General features: G+C 41.0%; 2 protein-coding genes across 5 annotated transcripts in view; one reads left to right on the top strand and one right to left on the bottom strand.

Moving 5' to 3' along the window:
* The window catches only part of CFAP99 (cilia and flagella associated protein 99), a 46423-nt gene extending 35889 nt beyond the window's left edge, over positions 1 to 10534 (bottom strand). Inside the window, exons 1-4 of one of the 2 annotated variants that reach the window (XM_072335485.1) lie at positions 10302 to 10534; positions 9094 to 9221; positions 3630 to 3774; positions 793 to 887 (exon numbers count right to left, since the gene is read on the bottom strand). In XM_072335485.1, coding sequence (XP_072191586.1) covers positions 793 to 887; positions 3630 to 3774; positions 9094 to 9213 — 360 coding nt within the window. In that variant the 5' untranslated portion in view covers positions 9214 to 9221; positions 10302 to 10534. Of the gene's footprint in view, positions 1 to 792; positions 888 to 3629; positions 3775 to 8428; positions 8496 to 9093; positions 9222 to 10301 lie in introns of those variants that run through there. The other variant, XM_072335486.1, reaches the window with a different exon arrangement.
* Positions 10535 to 10824: 290 nt separating this feature from the next.
* Positions 10825 to 27869, top strand: part of ZFYVE28 (zinc finger FYVE-type containing 28) — a 143785-nt gene continuing 126740 nt past the window's right edge. For all 3 annotated transcript variants that reach the window (XM_072336303.1, XM_072336302.1, XM_072336301.1), the window contains exon 1: positions 10825 to 11119. In XM_072336303.1, the coding sequence (XP_072192404.1) occupies positions 11081 to 11119 (39 nt within the window). In that variant the 5' untranslated portion in view covers positions 10825 to 11080. The remainder of the gene's footprint in view (positions 11120 to 27869) is intronic.

Genomic DNA, 27869 nt, shown 5'->3' with positions numbered 1-27869 from the left:
ATGTCACCAGTAATCTAATTTTTAGCTTATTTCTCCAAGAAAGCAGGGCTTATGAGAAAGCATTGCCAGCCAGTTTATCCTTCTCCCTGGCATTAAAGCACAGCTTTTAAGATAGTCAGCACTTTCAAACATTTTTAAAGAGAAGCAAAAGATATTTACATTTTTATAGCTTTTATGAAAACTAGCAAACAAGTAGAGGAGAGAAACCCAAACTGATGAGTAAAGAGGAAAAGGCAGGCAGAATTTTGTTGCCACGCTTTCTATTTGGCAGCAATGCAATTGTCAGTTGTATATATTTTGTAATTGGTATGATGTAATTGGTACATGCATAACTCCAAACTAGAAACTCTGCTTTTTCAGTAAAGCATTGGAAGGGCAGTAGGATTAATCATCAAAGTGGCAGTGGGTTGCTCGGGGAAAAACAGAATACAAATTGGCATTAAGAGATTCATTGTGCATGGCAAAAACTTTTTCTACTGCCTTAAGATGGAATGCAAGCAGATCCAAGAGTGAGCCAGAAGGACAACTGTATATCATGTGAACTGTAGATCGTGGGATTATTCTACTTCCTTAGATGATAAAAAATCTTTGACTGAATATGAGGTAGTTGCTGCCTAAGTACAGAAACTTAAGATTTCCGTGATAAGAGAATAATAATTTCTATTTAATTGCTGAATTTAAATTGAAAACTAATTTCTCAATTTAAATTATCCTAAAAGTTGAAGTTATCTGATTAACTGATTACAAGGAAGAAAACACTAATTAGTGAAGAAAAAATTGTACTTTTATTACCTTATGCATTTTTACAGTGTCTAGAGATTTCACAATTCTGCTGAAGTGCTGAAGACCAAGCTCTTCTAGTTGAAAAGTCGCCAAATAGCAAATAACTGTCAAAAGAGAAACATATTCAAAATGCAACAGAGAAGTCTGGTATACCCACTACTCAGCATCCTCTAGGACTTTAATCATACATAAGTCATCAGTGTTGCTTTTCTAACTGGGCAATACAGTTCTTGACAGTGAGAAATTGTAAAAGGAAAGTTACAGTATTCACCTTATGCTTACTATTTGCATTGTGACTATGTTATGGTTCATATAAATCAGTTATGTTTTTCTTGAGTTAAATCTAAGCTAGCATATGAAGAATTTATATAGAATTCAATGCAGAAATTGTAACAGTTATCCACATACACTAAAAATGTAAAACAACAGTAGCTATGCAAAAAGTATCCAAGATAGAGGTCCTCCTTGTACCTGCAAATATCTGCAAAGCTGGGAGATCTGTTAGTGCAGAATTTGGAACCCTCTAAGATCTTGCCATGATTTTGCAGTCATTTCATTATGTCATCCTCATCACTAAAATAAGCAGCTCTGCCAGCCTCTAAATGCTTGTTCCCTTTCTCTCCTTGCTGGCATTTCTTGAGCAAGTACATCATGCACACAGCCAAGGTGAATCAGTTTGTGGATTTTAACCTGAAACGGGTTTATTATCTGTTTGCCGGATGGTGGCTAAAAGTTTGTTCTAACTCATGGGGGTGAGAATGGGAGGTGATAAGGGCAGCCCATTTCTTTGAGCAGTTGTACCATCCAACACACCAAGTATATGCATATTCTATCAGTGAAACTCCATGTCAATCTGGCAATAAGGCAGGGATATCAGGAGTCAAATGGCTCCAGAGAGGCATGACTGAAAAGTTGCTGAAAGAATCAAATTGTTATAAACAGCTCTCTTGTGATGCAGTGAACATTTTCAGTATTAAAAAGGTCATTCTGGCAAAATTTAAAGGAAAAGAAACAAAAAAAAAATGTTCTGATAGTGGATTTTTCAGCATATCCTGTTTTTAATATTTTTGGAGAGGATGGCTATTCCCAAGCCGTAGTTTATTGTACAAAACAAAAATTTTAAGCATAAACATTCTAGTCTTTCATTTCCCTTTTATTTGCAAGTGACCACTTGGTGTAGATATTGCATTTTTTGTTTTCATTCTAAATTACAATTAAAGCAAATGTTTGAATTGTGGGATTCTCTGAGAAATCCAAATCTGATTCTCTCATGGCACGTGTGCAGTTTCACACAGGAGGAATCAGTTCTTTGAGGTTTCAATGGGCCTGCAAAGTTCACAAGCTTCTGTATCAGCTTTTATTTCACCATGTTCACTTGCATCAATCAGCCTTCACTCGCACTGCAGTATTTTAGTTGCCACCAAACCAATAAATTCTTGACCAATATGCTGCAACCAACTCAGTGTATCATTAGGCTTCAATCTTGTGCTTTAGCATAGCAACATATTTAAGCAGTCTTAGGAGAATATACATTTATCTCCTACAAGCTTTATTAAATTCAAATCTGCTCACACATAGCAACAGCCCTTATAAGCAGCTTTGATCATTTAAGTGTCAATGCAGCTTGGCAAAGGGAATCACAAGCCGCTTAAAAAAATATAAGCCAATGACCTTAGACTCTCAACTTGTTGATAAGGGAAAATCTTCTAGGATCTCCCCTTTGTCTATGATTAATGGAGGCTTTTGAGTGGACCAGTCCTGACAATCCAATTATAGCAACACTCAGCTTAAAGGTATAATTTACGTGATCCAGACACTGAAAAACAAGGCTTTGGAGAAACGGAGACAATGAAGCATTACCATTTAGAATAAACTCAATCTTCTATGAATTTTGTCCCTGACGTTCCCTTTAGGTTGTTACTTGATTTAGACTTCCAAGTCTTTCCTGGGACTGTGACAGAAGCAGCCAGAATTAAAGTAAAAATGAAATAGCTTTTTAAATATAAAATGTAGATGTGCTTATGTTAGCTTTGTTTTAATATTTTCAACCATTTTGAATGAAATAGTCTGGACATTACAAAGTACCTCAAAAGACTCAGAGAACCAATGCCAGTGCAATTCATTATTCCAATTCATTTAGGAACTTCATAACTCAGCCTGAATGTGCCTGTATTAAATGCATGCATAGCATAAAAATATGTAAAAGATAACTTTTTAATAGTTCTCAATGCCTGAAATAACATTGGTGATAGTACCCACTCTAGCTAACTAGCTCATTCTATCAGATATAGTTGCATTATAACTGATTTTAATCTAGTATCTAGTGTAAGGTAATTGACCTAACATATAGAGACAAGATGTAAGTCTATCTATAGCGTGATGACTGATGATGGAGAAACTATATGTCTATATGGATAGAAGCAATGGTTTCTTATACTGTAAGACATGCTGCAATCCTCAACAGACAGAGCTCTGTTATACAGCTTCATGTCTGAATGGCAAAGGTATTGAACGACATAGAAAACAATAAAGAAAACAATGAGCTCTCAAGATACTTCTAATCAGTGATGCTATTTCCAGCCTGTAAGTTACAATTAACCTAATCTTTAGTCATATTCTACTGAATTTTCTCAGGTAAATCCAGCTGTTACCTGTGAGAACCCAAACTAAATAACAATTCCAGGATTTAGACATTACAACATTAGGCTATTGGAAAAGGTCCTGTATTGCATACTGCACTGAGCACAATGACAATACTTGGAATGCAATAATAAGACCCAAACTAATAAAATAATGTTTTTTAAAGATCTGTATTAAGCATATTTGCTGTTTTGAGGAAAGCTTACCTATATAGAGATTACGCTCAGAAATCAGACAGTATCTCCCATCTCGAGCAAAAAAGGCATTGACTACTACATCCAGTAAGGATTTATATTCTATGCATCCAGCTAGCGTTTCCAATACAAATTTATCTTCTGCCACATTAAGAGTCTATAGAGACACAAAATTGATAATGATTAATGTTTTCTGGAAATCAAATGTTAGTTGTGTATAAAAAGAAGTACAACTGTTTTGAGATAACTGAAAAACACAAACACATTCAGCTCAGAAGGCTGTCACACCACAGGTATCAATCACATTTTTTAAAGAGATTCCTTTTTGGGATATATTTTGTAAATCTAGGAACTGCAGTACGGATTTGGTAAGAGATTTTCCCCAGATAACGCAAACTTATTGATAGCAACAGGAAAAAAATTCATTAATGCTAAAATTGTCTTTCTACTGTTCATCAGGCCATGCTTTTACCTTCTCAATTACCTTTCAACTGCTTTCCCCTCAACTACTGGTTGGTTAGCTTTGCAAGCATCTCTCATGAGTACTCCAGCATGAGAAAGGCCAGATAATTTACAGGTGAAAATAACATGCAGCTATCATCTCTTATTGCACTCACTGAAATTGATCAAAGACAATAAATCTTGAACAATATGCTGCCAGAAACAACCTCTCTATCTCAAATATTACAGCTTAATAATTATTACCTGTTTTGTTGTGTAAAGCACAGTAAGCTTATAGTAGATGAATACTGGATAGTTCTATTTTTTTAACGTTTGGAAGCCTATATATCACAGTGTTGAGCAATGTCTGTACTGGATGGAAGTAAAACTTCGCAATGTGTGTCCACAGTGTCATTCTCATAACAAATATCTGAACACATTCTCTGTATGACACTGAATTTCAGTTTTCCTCATTCCCCAGTGTTTAAGTTGAAAAAGAAGGATCCTGGCTGTGCATGAGATTGACTGACTCATGTTACGAGTACGTGCTGACTGGCATTATCACTGCCTTTTGAGAGATTCCTAATGCCCTTAGTCTGCTTCTGAGGGCATATTTTCCTGCTCCCTGACACTTAGCTGTGGCTGGGAACAGGTCAAGTTGCCTCGAGAGCAGAAGAGAATGTGTAAGAAAGCTCAAGCATAGGATTTGTGAACACAAACAGCTTTCAAAATTTGTTAGTACAAGAAATATCACAAATTACATGGAGAAGTACCTGCAAAAAACAAGCTTTGCCAGTGTGGGTGCATGATAATAAATATGAGCTGTTTAGGGGAGGTCAGAGAAGGATTGGTAAGAAAAGAAAAGTTCTTGTTTCTGGAGAGAAGGAAGGGAAAGAACGTCAGCCATGCCGTGCTCAAGGCTCCTCAGGATAAGGATTTAGTTTAAGGTGAAACAAACATTTAAGGAAGAAGATAATATTTTATGAAAAGATGGAATAGCTTTCACCTCCTGAGAGAACTGTGTAATAGCATGTACTGATCTTGCCTACTTCTAGGCAGAATATGCACATTTTGCAGATGCTGTCTGATTAATTTACAGCACTTCAGATATCAGTGCTAGTCCTCTCCAGGGGTCTAATCAAAATGCCATGAAAATGAAAGAAAATATCCCTACTGACTTTACTGGGATTTGGATCAGCCAAAACTGAGCCCTCTTTCAACCCTGCAGTAAGTGAAAATGCTTCTAGCCATTTCAGTAGGGAAAAAACGTCCTAGGATGTTAGGATACAAATAGGAGAATATACTGCTTCTACTGTTTAGAGTCTATGTTGCAGACACCAGCTAGTATTTTCACGTAACACTGCCGTTCATCTCAAAGAGGTGCAGTTAAGGCTATTTTCCCTCGTACTTATTAAATTACATGAGCAGGATCTTGCAGAAAAATCAGATTCCATCCTTTTCTTAGAAAGATCATAACATGCATCTGTGTCAGTAACCGATAATACAAACTAGATTCGTGCAATTTAGTAGGACTTTTTTCCACCACATTTATCAAAATAATCTTCCATTAAAACCGATGACATTTGACATTTGGAGATTTTACTCACAGTTGAGTGGGTATGTGTGAGACATGCAGCTGAACCAACACAAATGAGAACGATGAAGAGTTATGCCAAATTACACCATGTTCTTGCAAATGGAGAGCTCATAAACAGGTTCCTCTTGTTATCCATGTCAGAGGAATAAAGGAGCAGAACAGTGAATATGGAGTGGCTATTCTGACTTTACAGAAGTTAGCTTTTCAGGAGGTGGGGTTTGTAAAGGTCATATGATGGGTCTGATATTGCAATTCTAATTAAAGCAAATAATTCCACTGAAAATAAAGTAAGTATTTACATAGAGAAAGGCACAAATATTGCACGATATTTTCTGTATTAGAGCATGCCTCTTGTTATCATAGCAAAATCTTGATTCTAACTGTCAGTTGGAAGAAAAACTGCCTGGGATGATTCAGTTTGATGCAAAACTTTTTTCCCTTCAAAATGAACAGAAGCAGTCCATTTTTACAGAAAGCCTGATAAAATCATGTAAAATCATGTCCTTGTGTAAAATACACTTGATGAAGGGTCTCTATGGATGCAAATCATTTTTAACAGATTTAACTGAAGATACATAATAAAAAGAAGGGGCTTTTATAAACAAAAATGTAGATTATTATCTGGAGGGCATCAATCTGATGGGAAGAGTATTAAAAAACATTTAGGAAGATAAGCAAAGAGAAGCAGTGTTTGCATTCAAACAAGGAATAATAGAAATAAACATGCAGTTTTGAATGTGAGTATCCATGATTTAAAGAATCAAGATAGATTTAAATAATTAAGTAAATGTGTTTTCCAGGCAATTCAAATTGTACTCTGTTTTAATATCGGTGAGGTCACAACACTGGAACAAGAGCATTTATATGCACTTACTGTTTGTTTTTATGAGTTTTTAAGGCCATAACAGACTCTTTGAGATCAAAGGTGAAGGCTGGCCTGCTGCAACTAGGAGTCAAACATCATGTAACGAAGGAACCCATGTTCTTCAAAATATTCCCAGTGAAAAACAAGTCCAGTATTATGTTCCAAGCATTATAACATACAGTGCAATAAACACAAGGGTTGTAAATAGCTGAATTACAAGTCAAAGTGTCATTTCTTTCCTGGAAGAAAATCACGTATGGGAACATACTGGGAACAATCAACATAAATTCTCTTCATGGCATAAAATTAATATGATGCAGAAATAAAATATATAGAAATAAACTCAGAATTTCCTCTAGACTAACTTTTATCATAACATTCTAATAACAAGAAACCAAGTACGTGCAGTATTTCATTTGTTTTACTCTAAAAATAGAAGGCTAATAATGAATGAGATCCCTAACTCCACTTGTTTACAGAAACACGAATTAGGAGTTGCAAGAGGGAAATGAGACAGACCTTTCTCTCTTGCTTCCTGAGTGGCCTTGGAGAGATTATGTTCTCTCTCAAAACTTTGGTTTACTAACCTGTGAAATTTATTTAGAACATATTCACATTATGAATGAAAAGTACAGTGATATAACAAGGAGGAATGGCTTTAAACTAAAAAAAGGGAGAGTTAGATTAGATGTTGGGAGGAAATATTTTATTCAGAGTAGTGAAGCAGTGCAACAGGTTGCCCAGAGAAGTTGTTGATGACCCATCCCTGGAGGTGCTCAAGGTCAGGTTGGATGACGCCTGTGCACCCTGAGGTGTTAGAACTAGATTAACTTCAGCTACTATGAGCATTTACATTGCTCCTCAAACCCACCTCATTGTCAAAGAAAATAGGCTTTGGTGTGTAAAATCCCCTCTGCTATCTTCTCCTTGAGGTTCAGGCATCAGCATGTGGCTGTCAGATGTAATAAACTTGTGGACCTGGTACCTTACAATACTAGTGTCCATAGTGGCTTCTACAGGTGATAGAGAACCTGGGGAAGGTGCTGAATCTCAGAACAGATTCTGCAGTGACCTGTGCATGCTGCCTTTTTAATTTGAGCGAAATAAACTAGCTCAAATTTGTTGGTTTCACCAGAAACAACCTCAAACAGCTGGACAATAAGCTAACAAGTGTATTTTCTGTGGCTGAATTCTGTATAAAAAGATTTTATTTTGCTGGATAAATTTTTGGATTCCCATCAAAAATATAATGTAGCAAGTGAGCTGAAATAGAATGTTTTAAGCTATCCCAGAGAAAGGTTTTTGCCTTATCACTGACATCAGCTATGCTCTGTTTTCTCCTCCATTTGAAAGAGTTTAATAAGAATCCTAACATTCACGGTTTTCTAATGGAGTTACTGCTTCTTTTGTCTTTATGTCACCTTTCCTGGGCTGAGAAGAGCGATGCTCTGAATATTAATTTTTACAAGTATTTATTTTGGCAGCAGTGAATTTAGCTGAACTTACCCAGTCTTTGCTCAGTGAAAAATGATTATTTTCAAACTGGATTAGTTCCCTGATGTAATTCAACACATGAATGCATAAAGAGTTACGCCAGTACAGTGCAAGAGGCAGAAAGAAAATAGGTGCCTAACTGGAAACTGTTTAAGAAAGCAAATAGCCAAGAAATGCGAATGGATTCAACACCTCTACCTGTGGTCTCCATATCAGACCTCTGAAGTTCTATATCCCTGTAGTCACTTATGCAGAATGAATACAAACGAAATTAATTACATGGAATAGCAGCACATTAGACTTCATTGTCAGAAGTGGAAATGAGTAATTGAGCTACACAGCAGTACAGAATCAGTTTTGTCAACGTAGTTTGTTAGTACACAGCACATACAGACAACAATAGGCTAATAATACCAATGTCTTCATCATTTTTTAACGCTCATTCAATCCACTGGCTGCATCAGCTGAAGTCAGGGTGTCACTAAGGACAAAGAGATGGGAAAAGATGACAGAGCATGGTCAGTAAAGGATAGGAACTGCTTCAGGCAGTGTAGCTACAGATTGGCAAATCTTGGTCTGGTTACTTGCAGTATTAGATCAAAACGAGGTAGTCAGTTTACTGCCAGTTGCTTTCTATCCCACTTTTGTGACAACCACTTATGTCCTCAAAGCAAGAATACTTGATCCTGTGAGTCAGATTCTAAACTGCTTATGTATATGCAAATAGGTGGTGCTTACAGGAACTATTGTTTGGAAGGAGGAAAGGAGAAAGAAAATGATGAAACAGTTTAGAAATGGAGCTTTCCCTGTAACTGTCAGATTCATTTTAGGACATTGTTGCTTCCCCCATCTTTAGCTGCTATCCATGCAGTTACTCAACCCTTCTGATCTTTTTACTTGTCTCTTTTCTGGTGATAACTCCAAGAAATGTGGGCTTAAAATAATGAATGAAAGATGTTGGTACTTGAAGAAAAATCTAGGAAAGCTACAAGAGTATGTTAGAAAGCTGATAACTTCATACTTAAAACAATTTACTAAAAAGTTGCAAACGGTGTAAAATGAACTGAAACTGAATGTACCTGCAACATCTTAGCTGATTCCTCCAAGAAATCCTCCACGCTCTGATTTTCTGGGTTAAATTTGTTAAGCTGTTGGATTATTATCGTAATATGTTTTCCATGGCTGACCATCTTCACCATGGAGAATCCTATAAATATAGTAAATCATTAATTTTTCATGCCTTCTTCAGTTGTAGCATAATGGATGTTGATAGGCTCATAGAGAAAACACACTGCAGTAATGTACGAGAGAACATTTAGGTCAAGCTTTCAAAAATCACGGTTATTCAGAACTGCTAAAACAAGAAATCTGTAGAAATGTCAATAAAATGCAAGAGATAATTGCATATTTCTTACTTAGCAAATATCTCAGGATATCATAAGGATGATACTTTAAATGGCTTCTGTATCAGGTTACTTGATACAATATAATTAAATACAATCTCGAGAACAACATTAACTTTTGCAGGTGTGCTATACTGGTCCTACTCTATACATTGATCTTCCCAGTGAGATGTAAATGAAAACAGAATTTTCGGCCTTAAATCCTGTTACACATTGATGTTAACAGCCTATTTTTCAGAAAGAAAAATAAAGGAATGGGAATAGAGACATGAGAGGTCAGCAGGCTGGGCACTGATAACTACATACAGGTAGCCACAGCCAGTGCCAGGTTTCTGAAGGCACAGCAGCTTGTTGCTTCTTAGGCTTGATGTTTTGTTTCAGAAGTGAAAGGATTATGCCTCTCTCAAGTGACATCTTACTCATAGGAGCCAGAGTTCACAGAGCCAGCTACCTGGATTTTAATGTTCACATGACAAGAGCTATAATCCATTAGTTTACACACGTGTGTTGCTGTGTTAAAGATAGGAATGATCAAGTCTGAAAGTCATTAATCTGGCTTAGCAACCAGAAAAAAACGAACACAGAAGTAATTCTGCATGGTGGAAAGTTACGTTCCTGAACATTGTTCTTGCATTTTATATATCTTCATACTCTGCTGTTGGGAAAGAAAGCTTGATCGAGATGATTCACTGCCACTGTGGTAAAGATAATTCATTTCTTGTTGTAAAAGGATGTTGTAACATTTCCTGACGCTGTGTTCTCAAACCCTGCCTTTCAGAATTATCGAACTCAATTACAATTGCCTAAGCAGCATTTTAATCACTAAATTATCGCTGAAAAGGAAGCGTTTGTCTGTGATTAGGTGCAATATGGGCATTGGTTACCTTGTGTGGTGAAGACAAAGTGTCCAAACGCACGGCGGCGCCGGCGCTGGCGGAGAACTACCCGGCAAGGAGACAAGATGGCGGCGGTTGTTTGCCGCCGTTGCTGAGCAACGCAGTTATTCTCTGCTCTGTTCTTGCGCCAATGAGGGGCTTAGAAATCAACCGGTCGATTGCTACGCGCTCAGATAAGGTCAGCTGTGACAGACAGAGGCTTGGCGTCCTGAGCGCAACACGCTCAGCGCCGCTCATAGGAAGAAGACTACAAATCCCGGCATCCGCTGCGCCGCCGCGCTCCGCATCGCATCTCGGGTTGCGTCGCGTGGCACGCTGGGGGATGTAGTTCCGCGCCCCCTCCTCGTGTTACGCAAATAAGCGGCTCGGTAGGCAGGGCGAGCCCTCCGGAGGCCGCCCCCAGCCGCCTTCCGATTGGTCGAGGGGTCGGTGGGCGGTACTGAGTGGGAGCGTGGCCCCGCCCTCGCGCATGCGCTGAACGGAGAGAGGGCGCTGCTGTTGGGCGGGCGGCCGCGCAATGTTTTGGGGGCGGGCGCTGAGTCGCGCAGCGGTCGGTGCTGCCGGTGCCGGCGGCCGGTCCCTGCGCTGAGGCGGCGGCGCGCAGCCTGCGCTCGGGCGGCCCCGAGACCCTTCGCCCCGCGGAGCCTCCCGGCCAGCGGCAGGACTCGCCGCGCTCCCCGAGCAGCCCGCTGTGCGGGCGGGCAGCCCCTGTGGCCGCAGCCGGCGGGCGGCGCGCTCCGAGCGGCGGCGGGGCAGCGGCCGCGGGGATGATGAACAGGTTCCGAAAGTGGCTCTACAAACCCAAGGTGAGCGGCGGGGCACGGCCGGGGGCGGTCAGGGTGCCGCCGCCTCAGCGCTGCCCGCGCGGCTCCGGGGGTCGCCAGGGGGCTGAGCGCTGTGCGATGGGCTCGCAGCCGCTGCGTGGCGGAGCGGTCCCCCCCTTCGGCACGAGCGGGCACCTTGCGCCGGGCTCGGGGCGCCGCTCGCTGTCAGCATCCGCCGCATCCCCGTTTCCCCTCGGCGATCGCGGCGGCGTGATTCGCCTTACGGAGCGCTCGGTTTAATTTTGTCCTGTCACCGCCGCCCGTCCTCCTTCCAGCGCTCGTTGGCAGCGCTGAGGCTCCTTCCCGTCACTCTTTCCCGCACGCGGCTCGTTCACCCTCGTGACAGCGCTGCCGGGCTGCGAAAAACCAAAGGAAAAGTTGAGATGAGGCTGCAGAACCGGAGCGCGGGTGGCGGCGGTGCGGGCAGGAAGCGGCGGTCCGTGCGTGGGGGACGCGGAGCTGTGACGGCGCTCCGAGCGGCCGCGGTGGAAACCGAGGAGGGATGGAGTGAAGGAAACGCAGCGAGTGACGGCGGGCGGGTTTTGAAAGACTTCTTGGTGTTTTTTTATCGGCGAACTTTTAGTGAGCTGGAAAAAAAAGATGCACAGAATGAAGTGTGCGGGAAACTGCAAGTGCGGCTTTTGGGCACGGTTTCTGGATCCAAATGGATCGGGTTTCACGTTAATAATGGCAAGTGATCTCACGTAAATCTTCTTTCTAATAGGGATTCGGTCTCTTTATGGTAAGACCTGCCTACCGCTATGCAGTACCTTGCTGGGCACGGTGCTCTCAGTACCCGCTGTGTGCACTGGGCAGTGCATGCCCTTATTTCCATGGGGCTGAGCCGTGCTGGGGGATCTTCCCACCCCACTGTGTGCTGCTGGCCCCACCTAGCACTGTCATCTCATGCCATTGCACTGCAGGCAGCAGCGGGGCCTTCCTGCTCCAGGGAGCTGCCTGAGGTAGGCAGAGTCTCAGTTGTTCCGCTGAGACTTTGTTTGCAAATGGTCCTGGTTGGTTGTGAGAGCAATAAGCGCTGCCTTTAATCTCGTGTTCAGAATGGTTCAGTGTGACAGTGTGGTTTTCAGAAGTAGCCTTGTTTTTGTTTTCCTCGTTTGCCTATTCTTATGGATAACATAATTAAATTAATAACAACAAAATGTTTCAAACCTTGGCACTTTTTGGTAGTGTTTGAGATGGAGAAGTTCTTGTATAGGGACTTGTAGTACTTGAAGGGAGCTTATAAGCAGGTGTGGGTCTGGCATCTTACACAAGCAGATATCCGTGGGATGAAGGGAAATGGCTTTAAACTTACAGAGATTCAGGTTAGTTGTTAGGAAGGGATTCTTTACTGAGGAGTGTGGTGAGGCTCTGGCACAGGTTGCACAGTGGAGTGTGGGTGCCCCACCTGCCCCATCCTTGGAGGTTCTCAGGGCCAGGTTTGATGGGCCCTGGGCAGCATGAGCTGCTGGGGGGCACCCAGCCCATGGCAGGGAGTTGGGGCTGGGTGGGCTGTGAGGTCCCTTCCAACCTCGGCCATTCTGTGATTGTCTGATTCCGTGACTGTAACTTCCCTGGTTATACTGCTTACTGTCCTGTTTTGTCAAGGTATTGTTGAGATTCTTTCTGCTGGGGTTAATGGGTTCCAAGGTTTCCTTTGGAATGCTTTGAACTTCGTGTATCCTGGAGGTGGGTACTTTTGGGATATTCAGTCTGGTGGGGGCTATTATTACTGATGTTGCTTAGTTATAATCTTGTTTGGCACTGCAGGTGCCAGGTATGTTTTATCAGTTAGATATTGCAATTGCTAGTGTTGGAAACTGCTTCTCTTGAGGCTTTCCAGATGCTAGTATCATGTAATAGACTTCTGCATGGCAGCATGTATTGCTGGTTGTTTGTTGTTTGGTAACATCCAGAGGGAACTTCAAAGGCAATGGAGGAATGGGATTGGGAAGGAGCAGGATGCGATGTGCTCAGAGCACAATGCATTCACAGTGCAGTTCATTCAGAGACCTCAGTAAATGCTCTGAATTGATCCCAGGGAAAACTACCTGATAGTCGAATCCCCCAGAAGTATTTGTGTAAACTATTTCAAATAATGTTTTTACATAGGGGAGACTAAAAAATGAAACAGAGCAGGTATTGCTTAGCAGGATGTCATTACAAAGCTATCAGCATAATTGTCAAGTTGCTGCAAGAGGCAGGGACCTGCATCGGGACACACACGGACTTTGAAACTGCTGCATCTGTTTGAATGTAGAGAGGATGTGAGAGAAAATGTGAGTGTAGGGAAGTGCAAAGTCCTGGCTAATGCCTTTCCTGCATCATTATACTCTTGCTGTCTCACCCTGTTCTAACTCTCCAGGTATGCTGGATACCCAGATTTAATAAACTGGCTCTAATGCTGATGGCTGAGGTAAACAAAGGGTGAAACAAATAAGAGCGACATGATGTACGCAGCTGGTAGGAGGCTGCTCTCAGCTGAGATCATAGAGGCAGAGCAGAGAGATGAGGCTTTGTTTTCGAACTCCTGTGCTACGTAGGTTGCAATCTAATTTTTGAGTGCTTTCTGTGAGATGAATCTGCAGTCCCCAAACAGGAAACAGCCTGGTAAGCTCTTGGAAGGGAGTTAGTGTTTGCTTCTGAGCCAGGAGAAGGTGCAGAGGAGTGACTGGAAGCAGCTCAGGGCTGCAGCATGCAGAAGCTGTGTGCTGTGACTGCCTCGGGATGCTGCAGGCATCCCACTGCCTCCTTGGCACAGCTTCTGCTCCGAGAAAAAGGGCGACTCCTAAATCCAAATGTTTACTACAAGCACAGATATAATAGAAACATTTCCTGTCACTCCTTATCCTGTGCCTTTTGCTGTCGGAACATTCCACAGGTGCTAGGTCAGAGCCTGCTCCCAGGCAGATGAGAGCATCCCACAGAAGGATGGGAACAGGCTGCTTTTGTGCAGTTATGAAATGCTTTTGATAACCAAAGTATTCAGAGTAACTCCTATGGATGTTGCTGTTTGAGGTTTGAGAATAGCTGGAGCAAAGAGCAGGTAACTTGCTTACCAGGGTCGGTGTTGAACGGAGCTCTGATTTATCAGTATTTTGAAAGAACTGTTCTGTATTTGACAAGGGGGGGAAAATGTGTTTCCAACCAAGACTTAAAGATGTTTTAATTGCTTAGTATAAGAATGCAGCATCTTTGATGGATGCTCACTTTCTGTGTTATTCTTTTGGGGCAATTAGAGCCAAGAAATACATTTTTCTTGAGATTTCATTTTTTTTTTTTAATTTCAGTTACTACTCTTATTTATTTATTTATTTATTTATTGCTCTCATCTTCTTTTACTGTGTAGGTACATCTTGAGATAAATGTTCAAGAATTCCTTATATTCTCAGCACAAAGTTCATGCTTATTGGTAGCAAGTGCTTTGTTTTATGCATGCTTTGTCCCAGTCGGGTGTTTGTTCACCAGGCTGGCAAGAGCCTGGAGGCCTGATGCTGTTTTTTTAGCACCTCTTCTGCTTGGGGTGAGCTGGTAAGAAGATGCTGTGCAAATAAGAACATCTATCAAGAGTTGCCCAACATAGAAAAGGGAGAGCCAGCGGCAATAAAACATAATTAAATACCTTCTAGGAGCTTCAGCTTTACCTTGTGCAAGGATAAAGGGGGTGGTGGTGCTGTTTGCTATGTTGTTTGTTTGTTTAATTTAAGAGCAGGTAAGTACTGAGCTTTAAAAGTTGTATTTAAGGATGTTATCTCGCTTAGGGAGCATGCTCAGAGTTACTTTAGAAATAGAAATAGGAAATAAATATTAGGAAAAATAGCCAGCGTTGATTTTTCTTTTTGAAAGGAGGATGAAAGATGTCAGGAATTTCTGAAGGGAAGAAAAAGTTTTATATAGAAAATGAATAGAAATATGAACTATGGAGGAACAGAAGACAGTAAAAATTAGTCTCAAGGATGTGCTCAACACACTGTGAAGAACACTTCTAAAGTTGATTCAGTAGAATGAGATGTAGGAAGGGCGATTTTAAGCTGTGTTTTCATTTCTCGCCATTTCAGCCCATCATAAAAAGATGAAACTGCTGGGGTAGCCAAGCAATTATTGAGACAAGTTTAGAGTGAATGAATGGAAGAGGTAGGACCAGTTTACAGAGTAAGAGTTGGAAAGCTGTATTTTGTTTTAGCTGTGACTTCTACATCTTCAAAGTGAAATATTTACTACTTGTGGGAGAGAACCAGAGTGACTTCAGTCTTGGGGAAAAATGTCTTAGAAGGACTTGAAGGAAGAGTGAAAGATAAATATGATTTGTAGCACAAATTTGGTGCTGTACGGTAATCCAAGTTTCTGCACCATGTGATCAAAATCTGGTACTTAATGCCACATGTATATTAACATCTGATGGCTTCCAAACCCGCAAGGATTGGTAATCTGTCCTATCTGGGGAAAGAACACTGGATTTCTGGAGATGCTCACTGTTTTTAAATCAGCTCTTTGATCTCGCTCAATTACCTGCTTAATTCTTCTTGTTACTACTGTCTAATGAGAGGCTGCAGCCATTGAACTGCAGTGATCAGCAGTATTGATAGGAATCCTGTGGAAGGCGACCAATAAATCAACATATGTTATTCTGGCTTCACAGTTCTGTGTGCTGAACAGCTTCATTTTCAAAGCACCATCTAGTGGTTTGAATTCCGGTGTGGAAACTAATAATGTTTTGCTGTTTGTTCTGCAGCTCAGTAGCTAACTTAAAATAATGACCTCTGGACAGGATGGATTGCTGGGCTGAGGCCGGTGGGGTGAAGTTCAACAAGACCAAGTGCTGTGTCCCGTATTTTGCCCACAACAATGGCAGATGATGCTACAGGCTTGGGGCAGAGCTGCTGGAAGACTGCATGGAGGAAATAGACCTGGGATTGTTTAGTCTGGAGGAGGCTTAGGGGAGACCTCCCTGCTGTGTATAGCTACCTGAAGGGAGGTTGTGATGAGGTGGGAATTGGCCTCTTCACCCCTTAAGTAGTGACAGGACTGGAGGGAATGGCCTCAAGTTGTGCCAGAGGAGATTCAGGTTGTGCATTAGGAATAATTTCTTCTCTGAAAGAGCGTCCAGGTAGTGGAGTGGGCTGCCTAGGGAGGCGGTGGATTCACTGTCCATAGAAGTGTTCAAGAAACACTTAAATGTTGCACTGAGGGACATGGTTTAGTGGGGGAATATTGGTGGTAGGATGGTTGGAATGAGTGATCTTGGAGGTCTCTTCTAACTTTGCTGATGCTATGATTACTCTGATATGAGAGAAATGCATACACTTCGCAAAATGACTCCTCTTATGTGTGTTGCTGTGGGCAGAGTTACAGTCTATCAGACTGAAGGTCCATCTAGCCTGGTGTCGTGTCTGGTGGCTCTCAGTGTCCTATAACAGATGCCTTGGGGGAAAAGACGAGATGAATGGAAAGTGATATGTCCCCCGGGCTTTTATTTCTTTTCAGTTTATGGTAGTCTGTATCTTAGTTGTGTGATGAGCTACAGATTGTGCCCTTTCTAATTCAATAGCTTGAGAACATTCTTCCTTAGTATCTAATCATTTTTCAGTCCATTTATACTTCTGGCTGCCTTAATGACTACTAGCAATGAGTGCTTAAAGTGAGCCTCCTTCTAGTGACGTGTGTGTTTTCAGGTGTCCATCAGTGTGACCCGATGTGCTCCTTGTCCTTCAGACTCCCTTCTGCTCTTCATCTTGGATATCCCCTTGACTGCACTGCCGTGGTGGTAGCAGAATGTAGAGAAAAATTCTTTTTTGTTTTAGTGCTTTTTGATATATATATTTAGAACACAATGTGTTCTAATGTTTAGAGTGCCCAAAGAATTCTTTATTCCTGAGCTAACTGGAAGAAGCTAGCAATAAAAACACCTTCGACACGCTTCATTTAGTTATTTGAGTAGTTACTGTCTCCTGTCCTGGTAGTTTTGCTAGCAACGTTCATTTACAAATGTATTCAGTGAAGCTATTTTAAAATAACCATGTTAAAAATAAATTAATTGAAGCCTGAGTTGGTGTGTTTGGCTCATGTCTGAAAACTGACCTGCCTTCAGAGTGCATCTGACAAAGCAAGTTTCTCAAGCTTGATTGTTTTACTGGAAGGTGTTTCTACATTGGAGTCTGTCGTACCCATCCTCAGGAGTCTTTGTTTTCATTTTCAAGGTACAAAATATGCAAATACTTCTTTGTAGCTAAACTTACCAGCTGGGGATAACTGGCTTAATGGCCTCATGCTTGTGTTCTGGAAGTGAACTGCTGCCCTTCAGGCAAGCTGAAGCTATTTAGTTCCCTCAGCCAGAGCTATCCCAAGTCAACAAAGCAGAGCACTCAGCCTGCATACAGCCGACATAGCTGTGTAACAGAGCTTGGTTTTCCTTTGCTGAAGCAGCTTCAGCTGCTTGATGTTGTGAAGCAGGTAAGTGACACAAGTTCTGATATGCTGTATAGAGCTGTAGGTTTAGGATACAGGAAAAGGTGAGCTTTGTATGTTTGGGCAAAGTAGGGTTCAGCCTTCCTGTCTCAGTGTGCTGCTAAAACTGGAGAGCCTCACTCTTGTTTTATTATATATTTGATGAGGTGGATCAGGCTTGCTCCATTCTGTTTATATGTCTGTTCTCCTCTGCAGACTATGGGAATTTTCTTCTTGTTTCCCCAATAGTTAGTAACAATTTTGCGTTACCTCCATGGGCCTAGCCTGGGAATTCTTGACGTTCCTAGTCCTCTTGATGGTGGCTCTGCTTACTCCTGTTCCTCTACATTCACTATATTTTCCTCCTTAGAGTATTAATGCTTTTGATATCATTTAAGGTCAGGATGCCCTGAAGAACTGATCAACAGGATATAACTGGGTAGAACTAGAGGAAAATAGGATTGTAGAGTGAGGCTGTGAATATGTGTAGTATTGTGCAGCAAGTGAGACTGACCTCTGAGAATGTCATGTGAAGATTGCCCCTGCTTTGCCCTGTCTTTATAGGCCACAGTTTCATCCTTCTTTTTCTTCCACAGGCCCTTATACACTTGATAGCTGTTCAGAATGGATAACATAACAGTGAGCGTTGTGCCACTTCCATGTACTCCTGGCTGGGTGAATGAATGAAGGGGGGACTATTGGGCAAAGAACATTGAGAGGGAGAGATGAAGATGGGGTGGTGGAAGAAAGTGCTTGGAATAAAAACGTCTGAGATGAAATTTAAGGGTGGAAAAAAGGTGATGCTCTCTCTCCAATTGCGTGCTTTATATTTTCAGATGGGGCATAGGTGAAAATAAATTGACATGATGTTTATGCTGGAATGTGTTAATTCCTGCCATTCCAGCCATCACTTTGATCTCTGAGAATTACAGGTGGTTGTAGATAAACTAACCAGATGTTCAGGCTGTTCTGCATTTCTACGTGGTGTTCTTCTAATTTTCACCTTCCTCTGTAAACCTTTTAATGTGGAAAAATTTTCCTGAAATTCTGAAGTTCATCAGATATTATAAAGAGTCAGATTGGTTTTGAGAAGAAACTTGAGCAATGTTATAGAGCTGAGCATGAAAGGGTTGTTGTATGTTTGTCTGAACTTGGCTTTTGGATGTTTGTTATCTTAGAAGTCTTTATAGGGGTGATGGGAGGCTCTCATATCAGTGCCTCATTGCCTGATTCTCCTCTTATAAGCACAAACCTGTTGGTAGGCATTTCACCTTCTTGTTTCCAGCTGCTGGAGTTCTAATGCTCCTACTGTACAAATAAGAACATGTCAGACTGCTTTCTTTAAAGCCTTCCAGATTCCCTGCAAGAACCACCTGCTTTTATTTAATCTTCAAGATTCAGGAAGATAGAGTACCTCACTTCTGAATGTGTTATTTAATGCTTTTGTGGAGTGTTTTTATAGAGATGGATGACTGTACGTCATTTAGTTGACAGCCATATAGAAGTACCTTGACGCAATTGAAATGATGTCATTCTATGTTGCAAGGTGGATTATGAGAATTAGATGGAGTTAAAAGAACGTAGAAGTAGGAGAAATCATAAAGAGCTATAAAGCAAATCTCATCTTTCTCCCATGATTTCTTTTGTCTTGGATTTTAGAGGCATAAGAGATGAAGTGAAAATAGTAGTCAGTCCCTTGGTGGTGACTGGTGTGTGTTCAAGCTGGAACATGCTGGTTGTGGGGTTACGTGTGTAGGTCCTGTAGGGACATGTGGTGCCCTGGGTGAGATCCCTTATGTTCTTGTGTAGGCTCCACTGATCTGCTAGGTGGTGGAACTTAAAATAGGTATGTGATGTTTGTTACTCATCACAACAATTGGAAGAAGGCTGATTAATTGCTCTGCTTTATGTTAAGTGCATATTGTTTAACTATTGATGTTCCCTGATGTCATGGTTCATCTGGTTAATTTTTTTCTTCTAATTAAGTGATTAGCAAGAAATGACTTCCAAACTGGTATGTTCATTTTGGAGACTTGTTTTGTGTGTCGTGTTGTATTTGTGTATTAGTTTTGTGGAAAAGTGATTATGGATTTCCTGTATTTTGTTAATATTTTTGTTAATTTATCGTGCTGTTGAAGTTGGTGAGACTCACTGATTTTTGAGGAAGATAAATTCTATCCCAAGCGCGTGCTCTTCTGGTTCTGTAATAAAGGTGCTGCTTCTTGCTTTTTATAAATTGATTCTTCAAGCTTTCTTCCTCTCATGGCTTTGGTCAGCACGTGTGGCATACGGTTGTCATGGCAGTAGGAAAAAGGTGCAGAAATGCTCTATTCCTACGAGGAGAAGAGAGTTTTATTAGTGGCCATTAGTCTTCATTTCATAGCATATATTCTGTTCAGACATTAATTTGCGTTGTTTTTGAAGGTGTGTTATCTCAGTCACGGTACTTCTTTTGTCAGTTGTTTTCTTTAAGAAAGCTTCAGCCTTAGACGGTCTGTTTTTCAGTTCAATGCTTTCGCTTCATAGCTTTGAGAGCTGCGGTTTGGGGCCTGCGTGGTAGATGCTACTGCATGGGGCTGATTAGAAGAAACTGATGAATTAATGTTAAAACAAGTCAGACCTCTGAATTTTCAAGCATTTTCAGATGTGGGACTGGAATACCACATGAAAAATGAACAAGTCTTGAGAAATGCAAGCATCTTGAAAGAGACACAACATAAATTTCAGTATAAGCAGGGTAACTTTGTACTGTAGCAGAGTTCTATTAATTTCTTCACACAATGTGTGTATCAATGTGTACACGTGCATCATCTGTTATTATGATGTTAGCAAATACAAGTGAACTGATGTCTAGTTGTTTGTTTCCTACCTGAAGCAGAGCTAGATGGTTATTTGAATTCACCTGGCTTGATCGGTGTTTTAAAAGCTTCTGAATTAGAGAAAACATTTACCCACTAAATATTAATGCATACTTTTTCAAAAGAATAAACCCTGTCAAATTACTGCAAATGTTTCTTGATGAGTATTCCTGAAGAGTCGCTAGATGACCTTGCTGCTGGGAGCATTGCTTTCAGCATAAGAAAGCCAAGCACAGCTTCATCTGAAGCCCAGAGAGCTGTATGTTACTGGGCAGGCCAAGTGACGCAGGGCCACCAGGGTGATTTTGGCTTATTCTGCTTTTCTTTCTCTCCGTGCTTACATGTTATGAGTGATCCACAACTCGTGTGTCTTCTGTTTGTTCATAAAACACCAAACAGGATTATTTTTTTCTAGCTTTCAAAAGGGGAACCAAGGCATGAAGGTTTAGTTTTCCCAAATATAAGTTAATAGCCACAGCAGCGAGAAAAAAATTATGTGGGGTTTCATTATTTTATTCCTTATCCATCATTACTCCTGTCCACAACTTTATATGATGTTACTTTTCCTTTTAAGATTGCGCTACTGTCATGGTTTACAGCTGAAACTGATAACCAGATTGTATGTACTTTGCTATTCAAAGACTGGAGCACAGCTTACTGTCACCATATGCTAAGATTCACTGCCCAACTCCTGCTTACAAATGAGAACGTATGGGAGAGATGGGTAACGGTGATTTTCTACTGTTAATTAGGCACATTCAGACTGGCTCCTCACTACCCATGCCTTCAGTCAGCTCTGTTTCGTCATCCCCATCTCCCCCTGGTGGTAAACCCTCTGGGTTATTTGTGGTGGGGGAAGTGTCTGCCTATTCAATAGCTATCCAGCAGTCTGAAGTGCAAAGTACTTTTCATTGAGATGGGGTATCTTACTGAAAGATGTTATATCTTGCTTGGTTTGTGGAGGCAAAAAAAAACCAAACAACAAAAAACAACCAGCCAAAAGATGTTATCAACACTGTATAATAAAGTATGAATTAGAACTGCCTCTGAAATACTGGTGTGTGAGATGCAGAGGTATTGCAGCATTGGATGAAAGCATTGTCACTAATGATTAAACTCAAACTTTGAACCTCTTTGCTGCAAACTCGTGCCAGAATATGAGTCAGTTTATAGCTACTCCATATCGCAAGTCTGGTTACTTAACTCTGCTACTATATGCTGTGTGATTCTTTTACTGCTCGTTAGGCAACTTTTCTGTTGTAATGACAAATTTTTTGTGAAGTACTGTGTGCTTTGTAGGCTGCTGGCCCTGTGCTCTGTGTGAGGAATGGGGTGGTCGTGTTCTACATTGGATCACTTCCTGATACAGCTGGAGTACAGTAGTCCATTTGCGTACAGTAACTGGGAGAGTATGTTGTAGCTTTATTGATGGAGGAGCAGCAGGATCACCCCTTTTTTGTGGCAACAGGGTCTTCTCATTACCTTGTATAGACCATGAATTTGTGTCTTCAGTCTTTGTGATTTACATCTTATATTCACAACAGGTAGTGGTAGAATGAAATCTGTCGTCTGAAGAAAGATATACTGATGTTGCTACTTCAAATATCACCCGTTTTATTACTGTTTCTCTTGCATGGAAGATGGTGACTTGTGTAGTAAGGGAGCAGTCTGAAACCAAGGTGAAGTCGTGTGGAACTAAAAGAGTTGGATTTGTGATTCAGTTTTGTATTGCAAAACACAGGCCCACCTCAAGTTATTTTTAGGTGACGTTAGGGTACAGACCATGTATTAATGTAGGTAATACTGAGGTGACAAAGGCACAAAGCAAAGCTACAGAAGCAATGAGCTATGAAAGGATGGGGGTTTTTGCATAGTTGAACTGCTTCATGCTTTGAGATAGCTGTGCTTTTAAACAGGAATTGTGAAGGTACTGAAGTATCCAGTTAATGCTGTATTGTCTGTTTGGCATATCTGCTTTCTGTTTCAAGTTCGTTATGTGAATTGTCAAACTTAGGACTCGCTAATTTGGAGCTTGGAGCCAGTAAAGGGATGAATCAGCCACATTCAATGTTTTTAATTAATTTCCAAGTCCTTAAAAGTCTCTCCCCTATTTAATTTTCATCAGTTGATTCACTATTAATACATTTAATGGCAGTATTGTCCGATAATGTAATATTTTTCACTTTGCTCTTACTGAAATAAGTTTTATGATTTGTGTCACTTTTCTCTGTGGGTTCTTTACAGGGAGTTGGAGAAGTCTGATCTTAATCTGCCTTCAAAAGTATTTTTAGGGCATTATTTCCAAATTCTAATTAGGTCTGAAAAATTGATGAGAGACGTACTGAGGAATATGGGGATCGAATAGAAATTGGCTATAAGCAGTGTTGGAACACCCTCTGCAGCCTCCTAGTTTTTAAATGAGCTTTATACATTTCTGATGATAGTTTAATGGTATGAATATAACAAACACAAAAATCAAGTATCCAGGTGCTTTATGGGCCCATCCAAGCACAATGGCAGATTCTTAGGGAAAATAATTAATTAGCATGTTTTAGGCCTTTTGTGTCTAGAACCCTACTGTTTTAGACCCCTCATATCCTGTCATATCTCTCCTGGAAAGAAAATCCCCAGCAGCTTTTGTAGGTTCACTGCAGTTCAGGCTGAAAAGTAAATACTGCATCCAGTGGAAATTACGTGGGAATTAGTTCTGTATGGTGGTCAAATTATAATGCTATTAAATAAACTGGGGAGAAAAGCTTAAGAATTTGCCTTTTTGAGGCCTAGTTTACTGCCTCCTGATCACAGTTGTCCCAGGATTTGGTAACCAATGAATCATATGAGCTGCATATTCAGCAACAGACTAATCTGATGTCATGCTGGGACATGGGTTCAGGTCAGGTTGGCAAAGAGCATGGCCAAGTGCATCGCCACTGCTATGGCCTTCCTGGAAACATCTGGGTTTCTTCTAATCTGCTGCTGAACAGCCTGACCCTGTTTAATTTATGAGCCAACCTAGCTGGGCTGGAGAGTAATGTGCAGTCTTTATTGCCTTATGAGACAGCTGAACTGCAAACTCCTTGTGATTTGTTTTCATAGGGGAATGCTATTTTAAATGTACAACTGCAGTTTAATTTTTTTTTCCTGTAATGCCTTATTAAATTGGTGACACTGTGTGAAACCTTCTTTGTTACTTCAGTGTCTTTAAAGGATTGGTACAGAATAGCGTAATGGTATCAAGTAATCAATTATGTGAATTTTTTCTTTTATGTCTGTGCAGAATTGCCCTGCTTTGATGATGCTATTATATCAAAGCTTTTTGTGCGTTGTAATTGTAAATAGATTTACAATTGGGCTCTGAGCAAGCATCAGAGAATTGCAGAAGGGATGAGGCTGGAAGGGACCTATGCAGACTGTGTGGCGCATCCACTGTGCTCAAAGCAGGATCACCTAGAGCAGGATTCTTGGGCCATTGTCCAGCAGGCTTGACATGTTTCCAACAATGCAGACTCCCCAACGTACTCTCTGGGCAGCCAGGTCCAGTAGATGGTCAACTGGCTCCTGGCTGGCTTCAGTACCTTATCCTATGGGATTCTTATAAGCCAGACCCTGAAAAGGCTGAATCTTGTCTGAGGGCTGTGATTGCCTTTTCTTCCTTCTGTAAAAACTATATTCTTAAATAGATGTTAAAACCACACTAACACATCTAAAAGGATTTGCTATTTCAGTATTGTAGCTAGTAAATCAGGTCTGGACTGGGCTTCAATTTACATAATCAAGTTCTCAGACTTGTCATAAATGGATTTCACCACTTCTTTAGACAATCTATTGCTCTTCCTTTGTATGTGAGTCCTTTCCAACTCAAAATGCTTTTTCCTGAAGTTTAATCTGACTTCTTTCATGAGCCTGAAGGAGTGTGGAAGAACTTGTCTTTAACTCTTTACATATTGGAAAGTTGGTGGTGATAGTGTTTTTTTTTTATTTAGCTTTGCCCTGAGTGAGCTATAATTGTTTTAGTACATCTATAAGCTGTATTTTTGGAAACCTTTTATTCTTGTTCCTCTTTGCTTTTCCTTTTTCATTTGGAGATGTAGATAGCATACAAAGCTTGATGGCCAGTGCTTTGGCTGGGCTGGAAGGAGTGCCATTGGGTCTGGAATGCACTTCTATAGTGCTTGTGTGTGATCTTGGTTTTATCACTGTTGTGACATTGACTTCTATTTAATTTATGATCTATGGCAATTAGTTGATCCTGCTTTGAAGTGCTCATTCATTAGAACCTATTTTTCTTGAGTACTGCTTTCTTGTTTCATTTCGGTTAGACCTGAGCTTGCCAGCTGATGAGTGAGCTCTTCAGTGCTCCCATTGCTTCCGCAGCTTTGCATATGGTGTTTGTTAGAACCCTTGCTGTCCTGACTCAGCCTGTAAGAAAATGGTTCAGGGATTTTTGAGAACTGAACTGACCTCATTTCCACTCTTGTTCCTTCAACTTAGCTTTTTTTTCCCCCAGTTAGATTTGTTGGCTGAACAAGTTTGAGGTGCAGGAGCTGACTAGCAGCCAGCCTGGTATGTTGGAATGGGGGAGGAAGATTCTGGAGAAACGGGATTTCTTTCAATTGACAACAGCAAGTTATTACAGTTCATCTGTAAAATGGAGTCAGTTTATTGTAATGTAAATTCTATTCCTGCTTTGGAAAGCATTTTTCATGCCTTAATGCAATCTAAGTGGACTGTAACAACACTTAATTATTTTCTTAAATTGTACGGAGCCAGACCCATGGCAGAACGTGAAACATGCTCAGACTTCAATAGCATACAGTATATACACAAGTACTTAAGCAGACTTTTATTTCTATCTGGATTGTTTCTCTAGTTTCTTAATAGTGTCACGTGGGACAGTGTGAAGAGTAAGGCAGAAGAAGTCCCTCCTCTGTGTTCCCTAGACCAGTCATGAAGTTGCAATTGAAATTGTTTCAATTTGTCCTTAATATAAGAAAATAATGTTTGTAGTACAATAATACATTGGCCTATTAAAGCTTGCAAACTTAGGATTTCATAATTCTCCCAGCCTTTCCTGTCTCATCTCTTCCTATGCATTGCCTTAAGCTGAGTTTTCCAGAATTCTTTGAATCCTTTTCCCTTCCTCATCCGTTTTGCCTTTGGCTTGAGACAAGTGAAGATCTGGGAGATGGCGTAAATAAGCATGAAGTAACCAAGGCTATTCAAGGGCTTGCGGCCCAGAAAGCCAACCATAATCCTGGGTTGCATCAAGATGACCAGCAGGTTGAGGGAGGTGATCCTGCCCCTCTACTCTGCTCTCATGAGACCCCACTTGGAGGACTGTGTCCAGTTCTGGGGTCACCAACACAAGAACTACTTGGAGCTCTAGGAACGCTTCCAGAGGAGGGCCATGAGGATGGTCAGAGGGCTGGAGCACCTCCTCCATGAAGACAGGCAGAGAGAGCTGGGTTTTGCAGCCTGGAAAAGGCTCTGGGGGGACATTATAGTGACCTTCTAGTACCTGAAGGAACTTACAGGAAAGCTGGGGAGGGATTTCTTTGAGTGGCTGATTATATTGCTGATTTACTTTGTGGTCTCCTTCAACTTCTGCAGTATCTATTTGTGGCATCCTGGAATGTTTCTTTTTGTTTTCTTTTTTCCTTTCATATTGAAAGTAGCCCAAAGTCCAGGGTGTAGTTCTTGATTTTTAAGTATTATGGGAGCTTACAGACCTTTAAGAGATACCTGTACATGGGTGAAGAAGGTGTGAGAGACCTCAGCAGCTTCTTAGGTAGCTCATTGAGTGATTGCAGCTGAAGAGAGCCTGGGGCAGGGTGGCTGCTGCTGGTGTGTGTTGAATGTGTGCTGCTGCTAAACAGCCTTATTTTCAAAACTCACAGTGATTGAGAACAAACCTACACTGACTTCTTTTAGTTGTTTGGTTTTTTTTGGTCAAAGTGCAGCTTTAGCCTAGTGTAGCCGGCCTGCTTCCTTCATCGAGGCTGAAAAAGATGCTTCTGGAGCTAAGAGATTGTAGCTGCTGCAGGTGTCTTTTGGTATTGCTTGCCACTTGGGAGAGCTGCTGTTCTCTTGTGCTGTGAACCTGGGCAGGTCTCACTCCTGCATATCTGTGCATGCTCCCGCTTGAGCTCCAGAGGTGAGCTGAGGAATTGACTGCTAGCACTTGAAATGCTGTTATTTTCTTCATAAGAGGCACTTTCAGTTCTTGTAAATAAAACAATTATTGGTCAAATATCTTAGAGGTTTTGGAGAAAAGAGATGAATCATAGCAATCAATAAGTGTTTGTATATGCTATGTAGGATTCCTCCAGTTTCTGACCTTTCCTAATGTCATGTTCTTCCACAAGAAAAAATAAAATAAGCCTGAAAGACAGTGAAGGACATCCACCATACTGAGCGTGTTACTTTAGCCTGTTTCTCTCTTCTGACTCTCCTCTTTTACCTATTGAGTACAGCATCGGCTACTTTGAATCTTTGTTTTAAAGGCTGTTTGGTTTCCAACTTACAGAAAAGAAGTTGATAGAAAAGCTTTATATCTTTAGTAATATTTGCCATAACTTGGTTTATGTTCGCTTGTTTTCATCCAGCTTTTGCAGATGGTGTTTTAGTTGGTTCCAGAATGCTGCTAGTGGGAGTGACTGCCTGAAGGTGAAGTCCTATTACTGTCTTAAGAAATCCACACTGGATATGGCATTTCTCTGTTTGAAGACTGGAAAATATTGCATCTATTTTAAGATAACTTGCTGGTTTGGCTGAATGGGCAGAAGAAAACAGGAAGATTGGAAGCTTGTTTTTTAAATGTAACACTTTCGATATATTTTGGCATTGAAGTTTGCAGGTATTAGTTGGCATGATTTCGTTGGTAGTTTTGTCATGCTTGCAGAGAAACTTGAAGGAAGGATCGTTGTCTTTTTCTCTCCTTATGCATTGCTCCTCATCTTAAAAAAAAAAAGAAGAAAAGCTTTGTGAATTTCTTAATGCTAGGAACAGGCCCAGGTAACTTATTTAAGAAAGATAGTTGGGCTGTCAGGCCGCGTTTAGCACGATCTGTTGTCCTCTCTCAGAGCTGTCAGCAAGAGAGGGATCACTGTAGCGTAGTGTTATGACTGTGGGGTCAGTGTGGGTTCAAGTAGTCACTAGGATTTTGTTGGCCCTTTCTTGGCATTTCTAATCCTTGGTACTTTCAGTTTCATTGCCTGCGTCAGTTCAGCTAAAGCTCACAAAGGTTTGCTAATCTCTTAGGCTTACCCTTTTGGTATCATCTGTGTAGATGAATGTCGAGTAGCAGGGATAGGGCCAGGTCAAAACTCTGGCACAGTTTAGGTCTTTTTCTAAAAGCGAAGTGGCCCGAGGTTTTCTTGATTATGAAATCTTGCTTAAAATAAATAAATAAATACATTTAACTGCTGTAG

This window comes from Excalfactoria chinensis, chromosome 4 (genome assembly GCF_039878825.1).
Source record: "Excalfactoria chinensis isolate bCotChi1 chromosome 4, bCotChi1.hap2, whole genome shotgun sequence".
In the NCBI taxonomy this organism is placed as follows: domain Eukaryota; kingdom Metazoa; phylum Chordata; class Aves; order Galliformes; family Phasianidae; genus Excalfactoria; species Excalfactoria chinensis.
This window is presented reverse-complemented; position numbering and strand designations above follow the sequence as displayed.